This window comes from Cotesia typhae, unplaced genomic scaffold (assembly GCF_013202065.1).
Source record: "Cotesia typhae breed Kobodo isofemale line unplaced genomic scaffold, CoteBio_Ctyphae contig_33, whole genome shotgun sequence".
In the NCBI taxonomy this organism is placed as follows: Eukaryota; Metazoa; Arthropoda; class Insecta; order Hymenoptera; family Braconidae; genus Cotesia; species Cotesia typhae.
Genome location: NW_027423741.1, coordinates 1,676,910 through 1,694,939, shown reverse-complemented (window position 1 = coordinate 1,694,939; position 18,030 = coordinate 1,676,910). Strand labels below are relative to the sequence as shown.

The following is an 18,030-nucleotide window of genomic DNA, read 5'->3' as shown; positions in this document are numbered from 1 at the left end:
TTATTTTATATAAAATAAATTATTAAAATTCTAATCTAACGTGTACACAGGCTTCAGTCATCTGATTTTGTTGTATAGACCAACAATCTCAGTACATAAGTATAATAAAAAAATATATATATATCAGATATAGTATACAATACATCTAAAATTTCGGTATGTAAGGTAAAAGACCCAGTTATTGACATTTGCAATTTTATTCTAGTTAAAAAAAAAAAAAATGTTCTCAAAAAATTAATTATTTTAAAATTTATATTTCAAAAATCATATTTATTAATTTTTAGTTGATTTTTTTTTTTTTTTTTTTTTTAATTAAAATAAAATTGCAAATGTCAATAACTGAGTCTTTTACCTTATGTATAAGCAATAACATTTAAAATATATTTTTTTTTCTTATTTCCATAAAATTATTTTAAACATAATCTTAATTTGTTTAAAAAATATTAACACAATTTACAATTTATACACGCGGTCTATATAAATAAAGAAATAAATATTAAATATTTAGATTAAATTAAATACAATTAGGAAGCGGCTTCCTTACTATACAATATACACATACTCATAAGGATAATTAAATTAAGTAAAGAAAGGGAATATTTTTCCACAAGGCACCCCAATATTTATAATCTATTGCTATGACTAGCATTAAATTTACAATCTCTCGCATTACAGTCTTCAAATATAAAAACAATTAAAAGTAATAATAACAACTTTGGCAGCACAGAAAAAGAGAGAAGAAAAGTTAAGTTTAATAAATACACTCTTTACAACGCGGAAAATCAATTATTTAGTCAAAAAAAATAATCTTCATTATAAATTATGACATCTCCCAAGTACTTGAAGCTTCACTCATTCTCTTCTGCCGATTGTTACTATCATCATTGTTATTAAAATTAGGTTCATTTATATGAGCATCTAAATTATCACTGAGCTTACTGAACCTTCGTGTCCAGCTGCCGTACTTGACACCACCATGCCGGCCGACTGCTCCTGCGTCCCTCAGGACATTGATTAAATCATCTTCATCTTCTTTGCCTTTAACACCTTTTTCATATTTAGCTTCTTGGGCCAGCAATCTTTCACGGGACAGCTGAGTAGTAATAGCGCTTGGGGTCTCTGGGATTATGTAGCTCATGATACCCGTCAATGAAAACACCTGTAAAATTAAAATTTAATTTATAAAATAATACCTTGCAATCACTATGTGGCTGTACTTTTTTAAGTATTGACATTTTTAAAGATATAAGCTCATCCCGATGTTACATTCATCAAGAGCTTTCATTTGAGTACTCACATGCATTTTTATATATATATATATATATATATATATATATATATATATATATATATATATATATATATATATATATAATATATAAATATATAAAATATATGAAAAATTGATGTGGGTATTCAAATGAAAGGTCTTGATGAGTGTAATGTCGGGATGAGCTTATAACTTTAAAAATGTCAATAGTTCACAAGATTCAATGTCATTTCTTAATTATTGACATATTTTAAGATATAAGCTCATCCCGATGTTACACTTCTCAAGAGCTTTCATTTGAGTACCCACATGCATTTTTGATATATTTTTCATATATACATATATATAAAATATATAAATATATGAAAAAACGATGTGGGTACTTAAATGAAAGCTCTTGATGAGTGTAATATCGAGATGAGCTTATAACTTTGAAAATGTCAATAAAAACCCATTTTATCATATAAATACACTGGCCACAAAATTCTGCTTCTTCTCTTAATAATAAAAATAATTTAGGAATGTATATTGATATTTATACTTACAAAATGCTCGAAGACAACAACAAATGCCAGTCGTGCTGCAAATACGTGCCAATATTGCGGACTAAGGCCATATGGATCTCCCTTATGATCTGGACCATTTCTGTAACCGCGGTACTGACATGTTGTGGGTCGCGGGTTTTCTGAAGGATTAATCATATCTTCACGGTAATCAGACGTATTAAACTCAGATAATGAACTATCAATATAACCAACAAGATCATTCGTCGGTGAATATACAAATGCATAAACACATCTTGGAATAAAGTCTGAAGTGTAAGCAATAACGAATGCATTCGAGACAACTGCTGCGTATGTTAATCCTTTGAGAATTCCATACCAAGCGCCTATATCTTCAACTCTTTCAGCTAGTGGTCTTCGTGCTTCTTTAACCATTTTGTAAGCGTCTAATCTTATTTCACCAATGTTGTTTAGTAAAGCAAATAACGGTGCTAAAGGGAAAGCCGCAACGAAAAGTGTTACAAAGCCATATTGAATAACTATTGACAAATAATTGGATTTTTATTTAATATTTTGTAATACTGATATTTTTATTTTTATTTGTTAACTATGCACAAGTGGGGTTCCAGCCACTCCATCAAAAAATTAATTTAAAAAAAAATTTTTTTTTATGATAAAAATAATAAAAAATATGAAAATTAAATATTTTTTTTTTTTTTTTAATTTGAAAGTTAAAAAATTTATGATTTTTGGTGTTTTTTTCAATGAAATGATGAAGATGCTATTTTTTCCGGTGATTAAAATATTTTTTTTCTTAAAGAGTGATAAAAATAGAATAAATTAGAAAAAAAAATTTAGAATATCATAATTGGAAATTTTTTGAACTTTTATAAAAAAAAAAAAATCACTAAAATATTCAATTTTCATACTTTTTATCATAAATCCGCTATGAAGAAGAACAATTTGAAAAAAAAAATAAATTTTTCGATTTTTTATTTTATTTAAATTTTATCAAAAATAGGTAAAAAACCCCCCACTTCTGCATAATTAATTTTTATTTAAATATTAATATTAGTAACTTACTCATCTCAAGATATTCATCAAACAGTGCTAATTTACCAGGATCCTGAAGCTGATAATCTTGTTCCCAAGAAGTATAATGTCTATCATGATCTTTAGTCCTAGCGCGGTGAGTTCTTTTCCGCCACCAATTCACAAGTTTAGGAGTTAATATTTCTTGGAAATTATTAAACAATTGTTTTCCGACCATAATTATCGCCAATTGTATACAAAGTTCGGAGAGGCAACCAGCTGGATCACAGACATCGGTTTTAATGCGGTAAAACTCCGAGGAACGTGCATCTGTATCGCCAGGGTGAGCGTAAAATCTTCCCTATTAATCAATAAAAAAATGTCTTTAAAAAGTAACAAATAAAATTTCTTATCGATTGATTATTATCTTTATAATAATAATTATAATTAATAATTGTTAAAAAAAAAAAATTTAGTACCTTAAAAAAAGCGATGTAAATAAGTGATGAGTAAAAGTTAACAAATTCAAAAATAAATATCTTAAAAGTAAAACTGTCTTCATATTCAGTTTGAGTTCTCGGATTCTCCATGTTAACCATCCATTTGGCTAATCGTTGATAAACTCGGGTTAAAAGCATAATTATTATCAAGTTAAGAAGAGCAGCGCTTGTCGATGTGAAAATTTTGACATGTCTTCTGATAAAAGACCCACCGCCGCCGTAAAATACTGCGATTAATGATACTCGGTAAATAATTGTTCCGAGAACAGCACCAAGCACTACGCAAATCTGTAATTATGTTTTATTTTATTAATTTTTTTATAAATTGCTGGATTGATAAAAAAAAAAAAAAAAAAAAAATAAATAAATATGTGGATTTATTACCATAAAAAATACAAGCGATCCAGTGACCATATTTCTCCAGACTCGTGACCAAAGAGGCATGTAAGGTTCACGTTCCCGCGTAACTGGATTTATCCTAAATGTTTTAACAGTAGTCTCGAATTCAGGCCTTGGATCTTCATCACCGTCGGCATTTTGGAGGTCCCATTCCCAGACAATAACTGCTTGCCGACGTTTCCAAAGCTCAAGAAAACTTGTTGCTGTAAAAAGTAAATTTATAATGCAATCATTAATTAGTAATAATTTTTTTTTATTTAATATTTTAAAAATTGTAGTATTTAAGAAGTTATTACCCCAAAATGACATAAATATTGCGAAGAAAACAGTAGAAGGATTATCGAACAGATATGAGAGTCTTGAAAATTTACAAGAGTCACCTAATCTCCGGAATGAACAAGCTTTATCACACAACGGGCATAATGTTATATTCCCAGCTATATTGGGATCGCAGATTTCATGGCTAGGCACATTGTCAGGTCCTCCCATACTTCCAAGTCCATAAATAAAACAAAGCAATCCAACGATTGCCGGTGGGTAGAGAGCACGTGTGTAAAAACCCAACCATGCAAAGTACAGCGCTACTTTTTCGCCAAAATATCGTCGAATCAGCCACAAAGGTTGCTTCTTATACCTTTTTATAAATTTTTTTTTTATATTATTCATTTGAAAATCATCCTTGTTTTTTTTTTTTTTTTTTTTTGACATTTGAAAAAGTTTATCAAACTATAATAGCATCGTGATTAATTTAGCTGTGCCTTGAACTTGTTTGATATTTCTTGGCACGTTGGTAAAAAATTTATTTTATTGATTACTTGCTTCAATAGTTTGCTAACTATCTGTATTTTGTACGTCAAAATAAATTAAAGATAAATTTTAAATATTTAATAATTATTTTTTGTAAAAATTTAAGTTTCTAAAATTTGCAAAATTTATTTAATTTTTTATTAAAAAAATTTTTTTTTTAACTAATGCGAAAAAAATTTTTAAATCTGAAAAAAATAATAGAGTTATAGAGATTGCAATTTAATATTTTACCATTGAGAGGGTCTAGCCCAGATGAGATAGAGAAGATGACGATCTAGAGGTACGCCGTCAGGCCCAGGGCGGTCGTAAGGTCCTTCATGCAGACTGAAGCAATCGAGATAAGTTCCGTCAGCGATAATCCTTTTTATCCCTGCTTTTTCGTGTACATCGTCGTAGCGCGTCCGTGATAGAATTTGCATCACGATCAACGATCTCTGTGCTGGCGTGTATGATGACTCTCGATCTTTCACTAGAAATCTTTCATTAAATAAACATTTATTTAATTAAGTAAAAATAAAAATAAAATAATGATATACTTGAGGCAGAGTTAAAAATAAAACGTTATGATTGTGACATACAAAGGAGCTCGTTAGTGTTATCTAGAGTTATGATTTAATAATCCGAGGTAAATTGATCGGGTAAAATTCAATTTTCTATAGTTGTATAAATGTATGTCTATATTGAGAGGGCGTAAAGGTCAACATAAAAACACTTGGAGCGTACTGACAAGTTTGTCGAGTGGACGGAAAAAATAAAAAAAAATTATTATTTTTCATACCTCTCTTCTTGACCGTCGGCGTCTTGACCAGCGTAGAAGCTTGGCTCTTCTGGATATAATTTAGTGTCCCACGAGTGAATTTTTTTCAATAAATTCAAACAGCTTCCCATATTTAGCTTCTCCCAAAATTTTTTTTTGCTTTTTATACCGTCATCGCCCTTTAAATAAAAACAATATAATTAGAACAGTTAGTCTTTAAATTAAGGGAGTATTCTGGTCTAAAAATTTGAATAAATCAATTTTTTTTGCATATTTTCAAAGTTGAGATCCTTAAAAATATATCCTTGAATAGATTTTTTAAAATTTGAATTATTTTCTCGAAAATAAAATTTAAAATTGGAATTGTTTCTCGAACTTTAAACGCAATTTTTTCAAAACTACTTTTTTTAAAGTGGTTGACTTGATATCTCCAGTTCTACCTAACCGATTCGTTTAAAATTTATTGGGAATCTTCTTTATATATCTTTCTATTGCATTTGTCTTGGTTTTTAAAAAATTTTAATTTGGAGTATTTTTAAAAAATTCCAAATAGTAAAAAAAAAAATTAATATTTCATGTTGACGTGATTTTGTGAATTTTTTTTTTGGCTAATCTTTACAGATTGAGAATTTTTCAAATTTTTTTGTTTCAGATCACTGCAAGAGCTGAAATCATGTCAACCAGGGTGCTTTAATTTTTTTTGTAGCCCCCACTTCACTGTCCTGTAATTTATCAAATTTATAATTTTTTTTTTTTTAATTTTTTTTTATATTCTTAAAATGTCAATAAACATCATATAAAAAAATGGATATTAAAAATAATTTTCATTTTTTTTTTATGTTAGTTTGAAAAATGCCTAAAATTTAGACCTCTAGACTAGAATACTCCCTTAACACTAAAATACTACTTAAAAATTGATGTAATTAAATTACCCATGCCTTTACTGAAATAGTAATCAATCTTTTTGTAATAAGTTTAATATTCATAACTTCAGCGTACTGAATTTTAATTTTCCAGGGAATATGAAGTTTTAAAAAATATGTTTTTCCGTCAAATGAATTTTCTTTTGGTTCCAATTCCATCTGTAGGCCTTCTTTGAGTAAATTTTCCTGGAAAACACGCCGCTGTTCACGCTTCCTTGCTTCTATTTCTGTAATTACACCCTCGGTTTCTTCTTGATAAACTAATACCATGTCAATACGCCTCCGGCCATCCCTGAAGACAAAAGCGTATACGTAATGAAATAAGTTTGCAGATTTACGTCACTGTCAATAAAAAATCCATGTATGTATCATCAAATATATCCATATGTAGGTTTTAACAGTGATATAGACTACTTATATCGTTATGACATATGTGTAAAGTCAATAATCATATTACGATTAATAGTTTAAAGACTACTTGCAGCGTATGCCTGTTTTTTTTTTAGACTACCTTCATTATTGTGTCCTTGTTCTTATTCGTTGAGAATGGAGAACTTTACCTACGTCTATTACTCTACATTGTCATGTCGTATATAAATGCAATAATGTTATTATTATTATTATTATTATTATTATTATTATTATTATCATCATTGTAGAATCGATTGTTATTAAAGTTACTTATATTTAGTTAAATAGTTAACTTTTTTTTGTTTACTTGAAAGTACTTTGAAAAGATTTAATTGTCATTAATTCAAGCGCGTGTTATCAATAATTGTAATTATAGCATAGTGGCTATAAAAAGAAATGCTATTAGGGTCAACGAACGTTAAATTATTTGATGACACGAAATTAATATCTTTTTTATATATATTTGTCTGGTAATTTTCTTGCAGACAAATCAAATAAAATTTCTATTTTTAGTTTTATTTTTTTTTTTAAGAGAAAATTTTATAATACTGAAATTAATAATTTTGAAAAATTTTTTAATTAATTTTTACAAGAAAAAATTATTTCAAAAAGTTACAAATGCAATTTTTTTAAAATCATTTTTTAGTTTATTTTTCAAGAAAAATTAAAGAATTGTCAAGTGTCTGCTCATTTTAATGTAGCAAAATTTTGAATAAAAAAAAAAATTATCCAGGACAATTTTTTGGCTATAATTAAAGTTACAGGATAGATTATTTTTTTTTTTACAAATAAAAAAATTTTAATAAGAAGACGACCTACCGAAAAAAAAGAGTTTCAGGATCAGGTTCAATGTCATGCGAACCTCCAACAGCTCCGTTCTGTTGATTCATATTTTTAGCAGCTTGTTCGTCATCAAATGGACCATCTCCAAGGGTCGGCGTCACAGCTAATGAATTAACTTCAGACATTGCTGGAGTCAATTTTGGTCCTAAAAAATCATTTTTAAAATTTTCTCTTTGATTTTAAGAAAAAAAAAATATTTTTTACATTGTTAATACATTTTAATAAAAATTAATTAAAAATTTCAATAGTTCACGAGATACTGGGTCATTTCTTAAATATTGACATTTTTAAAAATATTAACTCATTTCGATGTTACACTCATCAAGACAATACACTGGCCACAAATTTTTCTTATTCTTTTAGTAATAACAATATTAACTTTCATGTTATTCAGAAAGTTAATTTTCTTTTATTAGCACCCTCATCATCCACCACGCTTCTATTCAAGTTCACAATGTTGACTAAACTTCTATTGAACTCAGCATTATTTCTGACACACTGACATTTATAGAGACTTATTATTGTATAATTCATTCATAGATCAGCAGCAATTCTAATCAATCGATTATTATAAATAATATATTAGTAGATAATATTAAATGCTCTTCTATTATAATAGCAGCGATTAAATTGAAATTGATTGATCAGTTTATTAAAAAAAAAAAAAAAAAAAAAAAATATAGGTGAACAAAATGTAAAAAGTATAGTTTAGGGAAGAAATAGCAGTAATAAAGTAAAAGATCGCGTGACAGTTATCCATTACTGGACATTATGTGCAAAAACGATGTCACAATAATGATATACAGATACCAAAGAATATTAATGATGTGTGTATTCTTCATATAAATATAGACAATAAGATAAAAAGTTTTACTACTACTAAACATTTATTTTTATAACAACATTAAAAAATAGTACCGGGGAAAAATTTATGCTACCTTATTAATAATACTTCATTTAACCGACGTATATTTGATTCTTTAATTTTTTAATTTGGATTTTATGATATTTTTTATGATAAAAAATCGCTTTTTTGCTTTTAAAAGTTGGAAAAAATTTTGACTTTCATGTTTTTGGATAAAATTTCTATTTTATCTTTTTTTTTATTTTTTTTTTTTTTTGAAAAGTAGATAAAAAAATGAACAATTTAAAAAAAAAGTTAAATAGCACAATTTTCTAAAAAATTTATAAATCTTTTTGAAAATTGTTAAAATTATGATAATCAATTTTTTTTTTTTAATAGTTCATTTTTTTATGTATTATTTTTTCAAAAAAAAATATATATCTGTAAAATTAAATAAAAATTTCTTAAAAAAAAATAATTGAACCCACTTATAAATATTTATCTTTTTGCACAAAATTTCTCACAATTTTTAAAATAATTAAAAATCAATATCAATTATATTTGTAAATAAAAATGAATTAAAATCTCACCAAAAGCATCACGAACAGTAAGATCAGAAGACCTCGGATAAACAGAAGCAGCAGAGGCCTTTTTATTCTTCGGACTCTTACTATCCCTGATATCAACATTAATCCTACTGTCATCATTTTTCCCGGGCCTGTAAAACATGTTCCGACCTCTGAAAGCGCACTTCTCTCCATCACCTTCGTCTGTAACAACTGTACTGTCTCCCGACATCGCGATATTCCTCAAATGTTTGATGATGCTTTCATTTATCGAAGATTGTCTCCGAAAAACCGGTGAGTTAGCGGGAGTACCGACCAAAGAAACTTCCGGGGTGCCGATCGAACGAACAAGATCACTCAGCTGGGATTTTGACGGACTTGGTCCTCCTATTTGTGCCGTCAAAGAGCTGTTACTAGGTCTGCGACTGTGGCTATCCTAAAAACAATTAAAATTTAATTAATTAGCAAATTAAAAATAATCAAAATAAATTTTTTAAGAAGTAAATAATTAAAAAAAAAAAAAAAAAAACCAGAGTTTCGTCTTGGTGCGTGATGCTGTCAGCCATCGGATTAGGATTATCCGGAAACGTGAAAGTCGCTGCCGGTGACTTGCATGTGAGGTAACTCAGACTGCACCCGGCGAGATCACTAAGTGGAGGAGGAAGTGGTAGGAGAGCTTTTTTCGCCACCACGAGCTGCATTCGTAGGACGTTGTCCTCCCTACCCACTACGTCGTTCTCATCGTCCAAGTCCTCGTCCTCGTCCCGGGTATTCATCGCCATCGATCAATGGTATTTAAAAACAGAGTAAAAAAATACGTAGTAACTTTTACAACTCGATTAGATTATTAATACTGAAATCGATATGTATAACCACGAAGGAAATCGTTTTCTACGGCCTTGGCACCACTGACTTTAATGTTATTATTACTATCGGTATACTCTGTTACTTTTTTGCTATTACGCTCAGCAAGATTGATGATTTTTTTCTATACCATCACTTTATTAATTTTTCACCGATGTTTGCCTTCAACTCTATTCACTGATTGATCATTTTTTTTATTTTAAGTAATAATCACAGTATGATGAATGGCGACGGCCATTGTTACGCTGAATGACAATATCTTAAATTAGATGTTTACAGAATAAAAAATTTTTTTGAATCAACTATATAATTTTGAAGAGCTTACAAAGTAAAAAATTTTGCATCATTGCGTCCAAAACTGTGTTAAAAATTTTTCTGTTAAATCAACACACAAAAAACTAATTTCTTGTGCCAAGAAAATTTTAAGGAAAACAAAAATTATTTTGGAGCAAGAAGAAATTTTCTTGGCTCAAGAAATTTTCAATCTCCCTTGATATTTTCTTGAGCCAAGAAAATTTACACTCCAGTCAAGAATTTTATTTGTCAGTAAACACAAACAAGTGTTAAATATATAGAATAAAAATTTTTAACACAAAATTTTTTAACGAAAAATTTTTTACTGTGTAATATTTTTGATTTGAGAAGAAAAATTCTTGATTTAAGGAAATTTTTCTCAATTTAAGCAAATTTTACTTAATTCAAAAATTTTTCGTCTTTCTTCAAGACAATTACTCTCTTCAAAATTAAATTCTTGGTTCAAGAATTATTCTCTTGAATTATATAAATTTTTTTTTCTGTATTGGATTGAGCAATACAGAAGAAAAAAAATAGTGTAAAAGAATTATTATTAAAGCGTCAACAATACCTTGAACTGGGTGATAAAAATTGTGAGATAAAATTTTTTTTTTAAGTTTGACAATTAAACAAACGAAAAAAAGAATGACCTATAAATACAGAAGTATACTTTTATTTTTAAACTCACTTAGTAACTTTTTTATTAATTGATAGCGATTAAAAATAACAAATCGATTTTGATGATGTAGATAAACGAACTGGGAAAGATGTAAAGACTATTTTATGTTTTATAAATGAACTGGAGTAATTGAATATACAGTTACGGTAGCAATTAGTTGTATTTTGAGTAGTATTAAAAGAGTATAAACCAACCGGCACGCGGGCGGAGAACTAACGCGGTAACAAGTATTAAAAAGAAGTTATAGTTCTCAACGGGGATTGTTCATGCGTCCACATGCGTTGGTGGCGATATTTAACGACTGAACTAGACTACTGACTGACCTGGTCTCTCTACCTTGCAGAAGCTTGATTCGATTCATTACTTCTACACGTTAACATTTAATTGTAATGGTCTACAAATAAAATACAGACAATACAATACAATATAACGTGAGTAGAGTAGAGTATAATATTCTATGCTTGTCATCAGGGTTGACTAGGACACGCGACTGATCGTGATCCATGCATGACATTCTGCATTACTTTCCTCCCTGCAATTTAATAATTTATACTCACTTTTTTATAAATTGTTTATCTTCTTTGCTGATTAACAAAAAAAATTACGTTTGCATTAAGGATATTTTATTTAAATAAAAAATAAAAATTTTTTTATTTAATGGTAAGAAGTTATTAATTTAATATAGAAAGTAATTGAAATTAAAAATTAAAAATTAATAAATTCTGTTTTTTATTTTCTACAGATCTATTCGTGCGATTCCAGAGCAGTTGGCGATGATTAAATGCAATTTAAAATGTGATTTAAGATATTTAAAAGCTTGCAATTTTGTCAGACTATCTATACGTAAATTACCTTTATCAACTTTAACTATTTGCTTCTTCTACATTATATAGATCTTAATGAAGATGATCAAATTAGTTAGCAAGAATTGTTAGGGGTAATTATGTTATTAATACTACTCATTGTTTAAGCTTGGAGTAATTGAAAAAAATTATTTTAGAGCATTGGAAATTTTTAAACAAAATATTTAATTTTTTTTTTTTACTTGAGATTAATTGAGGAATTTTTTTTAATAAAATAGTTTTTTTTTTTTAGAGAAGGACTATTTTATAAGAAACTTGTAAAAATTCTGAAAAAACTTTTGTTAAAATGTTCCACAATTTTACAAGTATAAGAAGAAATATAAATTTAAAATTAATTTTTCAAGATATCGTGGGATGAATTATCTTGAAATTCTCGGTGTAAGTTTGTTGAATTAATATTAAATTATTATTTTTATTTGAAGTGATTATTTAAAAATAATTTGACAGTTAATTCATCAGGGAAGATATTTTATTTTACTGAAAACTGAAGATATTACAAACGGTAAAATATTAATTTGATATAATTTTTTTTAATAATAAAATTAAACACTTAAAGAAGAAAACTTGGCAAAAATACTTCAAAAATTTTATTTACATAAATTTTTCTTACAAAATTTCTTTTTATAGTATTTTTAAAAAATTAGTAATAAAAACTATGATTTTAAAATTGACTGACAAATTTTCAACAATTAAATTACAAATAAAAAAATCACACGTATAATTTTTAAAATTTTCTCCATGTGGAATTTTTTTCCTTAATTTTTTCAACAAAAAAAAATTATTAAAATTTCCAAATATCGGTTAATTTAATTTTCATATACAAATTGAATAATAAATTGCTTCAGTACAGTTATTTGTACACCAATAAATAGTGAGCAGATGGAACTGGGAAGCAATAGGCAAATTGAATCAATATAATCGTGTAAAACAATAGGTGGTCCATAAATACTTCTGAGTTTTTTATTCTCTCGCACATGACCAAACTGTAGTAAGAAGGCTTCCAGATGTGCGCTTGTGTGCTTGTGTGTGCTCTACATGTGTTTCTCACTGGAGATTGGTGGTATAGTAACGGTGGCGTCACACTACTCGATCAGCGGCCATTTTCATCGTAACGGAGCGATCACTCTCAATGATATCAACATAAATTGAAACTCTACTCATCAACGCAGCGTATACACACAGATAACACACACAACTCTCGTTGAGTGAGAGTAACAGTGAGTACAACAGAACTGAGTAGTCAGACACCTGTGAATGCCTGTGGAGAATTGACGAGTGTATTTTCTTCTAAATAACAAGGTAATTAACTTTTGCTATTTGTACCGACACATTCGTCCCAACTCTTTCAGAATGTTGTGATCGATACCCAGGTTTCGGTTATAAACTCCGATTGTATTTACAATTTTATATTTCGTGTATTTAAACTGAAAAAAAATATTCTTGTGTGTAAAATTAATTTGTGATGTGATTAATTTACAGGGCGTGTCACGATGAAGTTTATAATATTAATTGCCGCTGCATTTATACAATCGAGTGAGTAAATTTATTTTATTTTTTTTGCTTGCACTGAAAAATAAATAGTATTAATTATGAATGAATGAGTTGATGTTTTATTTGAAGTAAAAATAACTTCGTTTTCATTCTTTAGTCACTTGTCAAAGAGCTCCAACAATATCATACATATCCCAGGAACAAATAAAAGACATTGGTGGTACTGTTGAACTGCAATGTTCTGTTCAATATGGTCAGGAGTATCCAGTCTTATGGGTGAAAATGGATAAACAGACAGGTGACCAAACGCCACTTTCTTCCAAAACATCGCTGATTATTCGTGACAGTAGATTTGCTCTCAGATTTGATACAGCTACTGCTACATATACTCTTCAGGTAAATAAAAAATATTTACAACTGTATTTTTAAATGCTAAAAAATTTTTTATCAGCTGTATTTCAATTCATGTATTTTAATTAACATGAATACTACAAAAATGTCGATATTCTAGTTTTTACTTCCCCTTATTTTTGTCTTCAAGTTTTAAATTTAGGGTCCATGAGATAAGATCTGGAAACGACTTCCCACAGGTTATTTTTTATGAGGTCTTTAAATTTCAAGTCCTTTTTTTTTGAAGTACGGTCAGTTTTTTAGTATTACCATCAGTTAAATGGAATTGTTGAACCTTTTTAATACTTGAATTTTGTTTTATTCATAGCTGTTTGATATTTAATGATAGACTAAAGAGTTGAGTCACGAAGATTTATAAAAATCTTGAACAAATTAATTTAAATTTTGGAGTTTAACATTAAGGAAGGGCAGGAGTCTATAAGAACTTAGCCGCGGTCATAGTTATTGTATGAAATAATGACAAAAACCCGTATTAATAAAGTTTAATTTACGCCTTGTAGAGTGAGAAAGTGACGATCAGTAAATTAATAAATTAATTTAATTAAAATCAAGAAAAAATTTCTTCACAAAATTAAAATAATTATTTTTGTAATTTTATGTAATTATACTTAATTGATATGATATGATTAAAGTATGATTATTTTTTCAGATCAAAGACATTCAAGAGACTGATGCTGCGCGCTATGAGTGTCAGGTTTTAATTTCTGTAAACAACCGAATCCGTGCCAGTGTTGAACTTCAAGTTCGTCGTGCTCCATTTATCAGTGATAACTCAACTCGTGCAGTAGTTGCTAGCGAGGGTGAGCCTATCACTCTAGAGTGCTATGCAAGTGGTTATCCTGCTCCTAGAATTTCGTGGCGTAGAGAAAATAATGCTATTTTACCCACAGGAGGCTCAATATACCGGTACGACTATCGCAGTAATTTTTTTTTTTTTTTTTTTGTTTAAAAATAACTTGTAATTTAATTTTGAGTTTTAACGCCTAGTTATTTGGTTCTTAGTTATATTTCATCTCATGGGCGATGAAGTATAAAGGGAAAGTTTACTTAAAGTTGCGAAGTACACGATAACATGTTTGTGAATTTTGAATGAGTAAAGTTTGTTACTGGTTAATTCATAACTATAAATAACTCGTTGCTAAAATAAAGATAATTAAGTTGCTACGGATTAACTTTATAATATGTCGAGTAAATGGGCTCTGATTACGGGTGCAATACAATGCTTATAAATTGAAATCGATTATTATTTACAATTGTTGGAAGAAAATTATTTACACCATCTCAATTTATAAATATCGTATTGTAGAATTTGAGTTTGTTGATTTATAATGGATCTAAAATTTATAATTATTGTCATTATGAACCAAAGTTATACAAGTATGAAATAAGACTAATAAACGTATTGTTAAATGTACAGAGGAAACGTATTGAAGATACCAGCAGTACGAAAAGAAGATCGTGGAACGTATTACTGTGTTGCTGATAATTCAGTTGGTCGAGGTACCAGACGGAACATCAATGTCGAAGTTGAATTTGCCCCAGTAATAACAGTATCCAGACCCCGAGAAGGCCAAGCTCTGCAGTTTGATGCTGACTTGAAGTGCCACATTGAAGGTTACCCAAGTCCCGCAATAACTTGGTTGCAAAATGGAGTTGAATTATCAAGCAATCAGCATTACATTATATCACAATTCGCTACTGCCGACGAATATACAGATGCAACCCTTCGTATAGTCACTGTCGAGAAAAGACAGTACGGAGAATATGTTTGCCATGCAAACAACAAACTTGGCACCAGAGAAGCTAAACTTGAGCTTTACGGTAAAATTTATTGATTTTATTTTTACAATATAATTTTATTACAAATTATACTTGCTTGCTATCATTTAAATACTTTGTACAAGTATATTTTGTCCATTGTCATTAAATTTTAGCTCGTATTTAGGTCCTGGCTTTAAGTAAATTTGATTTCAGTGATTATATAATTTATTTATATATATATATATTATTTCGTAGTGAGCATGTTATTAGTTTTTTGTTTATTTATCTCCGCAGAAACAATTATCCCAGTATGTCCTCCGGCTTGTGGACAAGCCAAATACGGAACAGGTGCTATTCCAGTTTCATCTGGACCTCTTATAGCTCTTGTGATGCTCACAGTAGCTTTGTACAAGTGAGTATATCGTCGTTTTTTTTTTACTTTCAAAATTTTTTAAATTAAATACCTGTGGGCTGATTCATCCCCAGTGAATGTTTATGCATTTATTAATCTAGTTTGATTTATATTTTATTCAAGTATGTATTAATTATAGTTTTTAGTTAAATAGTAAATATAATGATTCTGTTACAGAAACTTTAATGCCAAATATTAATTATCCTGGTTTACTTTCATCGACGGCACATGAAAATTTTTTATCCAAGTGGCTTCTCACCATTTTTTGGATTATCATATTGACTAAATCGAAGAGTTATTAACGAGTCTTCTGGTCGTTTTTTTTATAAAAAGGTTACATTTTCCTTACAATTTAGATATTTAAATACTCGCCAACATCGAAAGTAATTTTTATATTATTTTGATACTAATAGATCTGAACATTCTCTCTCTATCACAAGTATAATTTTAAAAAAGCGTAACTTAAAAAAAAAAAAAAAAATGGGAAATTGTGAGCTATTTTTATAAATTATTATTCTTTTTAGAGAGATTTAATTTAATAATTAACACAGAATAGTGTTTAATAATCTAAACATGTAACGTAATTATAATTGCACTAGACAATGAACGTTTTATTGTAAAATTAGTGTAATTTAACGAACAATATGAGGAACAAGAAAATATTTAGCTCAATAAAGAATAATAATTTCATTATCTATGACAGAATAAGAAAATAATTAAAATAATTGTTAATAATTATAAATGGCTCCGACAGCACAAATCTCTATAGATTTTTATATAAATTTTGTATTTTAATACTGATAATATAAATCATTATTACATCTAATAATGATAGACAAAATAATGATAACGATAAAAATTGCTCCAAAAACTAATGACTATCATAAAAAAATCTTTACAACTTAAATACTTAAATTTTTTACTCTTTACTGTTTTTATAAATATATAAAAACGATATAAGTGAGATAAATGAATCTCTTTAATTAATTACGTGTCAAGGGGTCATTAATTTATTGTGTAGTAGAATAATCTTATGTACTATAATTAATGGTATCGATTACAGACGTAATATTATTCATTTAAATCTTATTTAAACGTACTCTGTTCTGTATCGCTTACCATGCACGGATACCTGTATCACTCACAAAATGTAGTAATGATTTAAAAAAAAAAATATAATTAGATTTATTTATACATGCTATCTATACAAAGACATGTGAAAAACATATCGGCAGCACAATTTTACTAATTAAATAATATAAAATTTGATACTAGAAATATCTACTAGTAGATATTAGTACAATTTTATTTTTTTTATTTTTTCACAATTGTTGGGATTTTTTGTATGTTAAAAAATTAAATGACGAAAAAATCACGACAATAAATAGTTAACAAACTCTTTTATAAAATACTCTTTGTAATTTTTTATTTTATTTTGTATGACATTTTTTAACTTTATTAAAAATAAATTTTTTGATGTAATATTAACTGTTGTTATTTTTATAATTATTAAAATCTTCAGGTCTTGTGAATAAATAATTGTAGGAAGTGCATATAAAAATTTTTTTAGAATTTTCATTAATAAAATTACTAAAAAAAAATTTTTTTTTTAAATTCCACATGTAAAAAATTTAAAAAACTATACGTGCAATTTTTTAGAAATATTTTTTTACTGCTAATTCAATTAATAAAAAAAAAAAAAAAATCAAAAATAAAAATCGCTGCCGGCTAATTTTAGTTTCATAAATTTTTTTCAAATGTTATTCGTCCAAATTTAGTCTTTTCACCTGATTCGCACTTCCGGCAATGTGGTTATAATTTTCACTTTCGTATTTAAGAAAAAAATCTAAGACTTACCTGTGCTCTCTACTTATATCACCTTGTCCAAATTCGTCTTGGAGTCGATGCGCTGACTCAATCCAAAACTCCAGGAAATACGGGCTTATTGTATGTAAATTAAGTTAGCCGACATCTAAAAATTTTTAGAATTTTTTTTACTGAAGAAATGATGACAAAAAAATTAAAAAAAAAAATTCAATTGTAAAAAACTTGAAAAACAACGCGTGAAATTTTTTAAAAATATTTTTTAGTTCTAATTTAATAATTAAAAGAAAATCAAAAAATTAAAAACGTCGGCTAACTTTAATATTATGCCTATGGTTTGTTTATTTAGATTTATAACCTTCCTCACGTGAAACTCGCTTGTGTCAAAATATACTTTTTCTTATCACAAATTTTCCATTAAAATTCTTTGTGAGATAATGTCAATGGAAACTCAAAACTATTTTATTTAATTAACATTCCTGAGTCATTAGTTGATTTCTTATCTTATTTATTCAATATTTTTAATTATTTATTATGCAAAAAAAATTTAGTATTTTAATTGTTATTACTTTTGTT

The 18,030-nt window shown here is 27.8% G+C and overlaps 2 protein-coding genes across 5 annotated transcripts; one reads left to right on the top strand and one right to left on the bottom strand.

The window, feature by feature from the left end:
• Positions 1-341: 341 nt before the first annotated feature.
• On the bottom strand, positions 342-18,004 carry LOC141526089 (anoctamin-5). Of its 4 annotated transcripts, XM_074240863.1 has the most exons (15): positions 17,772-18,004; positions 17,488-17,602; positions 11,016-11,224; positions 9,386-9,964; positions 8,880-9,291; positions 7,422-7,590; positions 6,201-6,483; positions 5,290-5,447; positions 4,743-4,988; positions 4,001-4,338; positions 3,690-3,907; positions 3,285-3,593; positions 2,857-3,166; positions 1,816-2,312; positions 342-1,159 (listed from the first exon to the last, which is right to left on the bottom strand). In XM_074240863.1, exons 4-15 carry the CDS (start codon positions 9,635-9,637, stop codon positions 821-823), a joined length of 3,531 nt encoding a protein of 1,176 aa, XP_074096964.1. In that variant the 5' UTR covers positions 9,638-9,964; positions 11,016-11,224; positions 17,488-17,602; positions 17,772-18,004; the 3' UTR covers positions 342-820. The 4 variants fall into 4 exon arrangements, with proteins under 4 accessions (XP_074096964.1, XP_074096963.1, XP_074096962.1 ...); XM_074240862.1 differs by having other exon boundaries at positions 9,386-9,978; positions 17,488-18,004; XM_074240861.1 differs by having other exon boundaries at positions 17,488-18,004.
• LOC141526074 (lachesin-like) lies at positions 12,653-17,112 on the top strand. Its single transcript, XM_074240832.1, has 7 exons — positions 12,653-12,854; positions 13,035-13,088; positions 13,204-13,442; positions 14,107-14,363; positions 14,875-15,278; positions 15,513-15,630; positions 15,808-17,112. The coding sequence occupies exons 2-7, from the start codon at positions 13,046-13,048 to the stop codon at positions 15,827-15,829; spliced, it is 1,083 nt and encodes a 360-aa protein (XP_074096933.1). The 5' UTR covers positions 12,653-12,854; positions 13,035-13,045; the 3' UTR covers positions 15,830-17,112.
• Positions 18,005-18,030: the final 26 nt, after the last annotated feature.

Coding starts and splice junctions, on each gene's coding strand:
- LOC141526074 (XM_074240832.1), top strand. CDS start 13,046: ATGAAGTTTATAATATTAATTGCCGCTGCATTTATACAATCGA. Junction 13,443..14,106: donor CTGCTACATATACTCTTCAG/GTAAATAAAAAA, acceptor TTATTTTTTCAG/ATCAAAGACATTCAAGAGAC. Junction 14,364..14,874: donor ACAGGAGGCTCAATATACCG/GTACGACTATCG, acceptor TTAAATGTACAG/AGGAAACGTATTGAAGATAC.
- LOC141526089 (XM_074240862.1), bottom strand. CDS start 9,637: ATGGCGATGAATACCCGGGACGAGGACGAGGACTTGGACGATGAGAAC. Junction 7,591..8,879: donor TACTGTTCGTGATGCTTTTG/GTGAGATTTTAA, acceptor ATGATTTTTTAG/GACCAAAATTGACTCCAGCA. Junction 2,313..2,856: donor TGATGAATATCTTGAGATGA/GTAAGTTACTAA, acceptor ATTTGTCAATAG/TTATTCAATATGGCTTTGTA.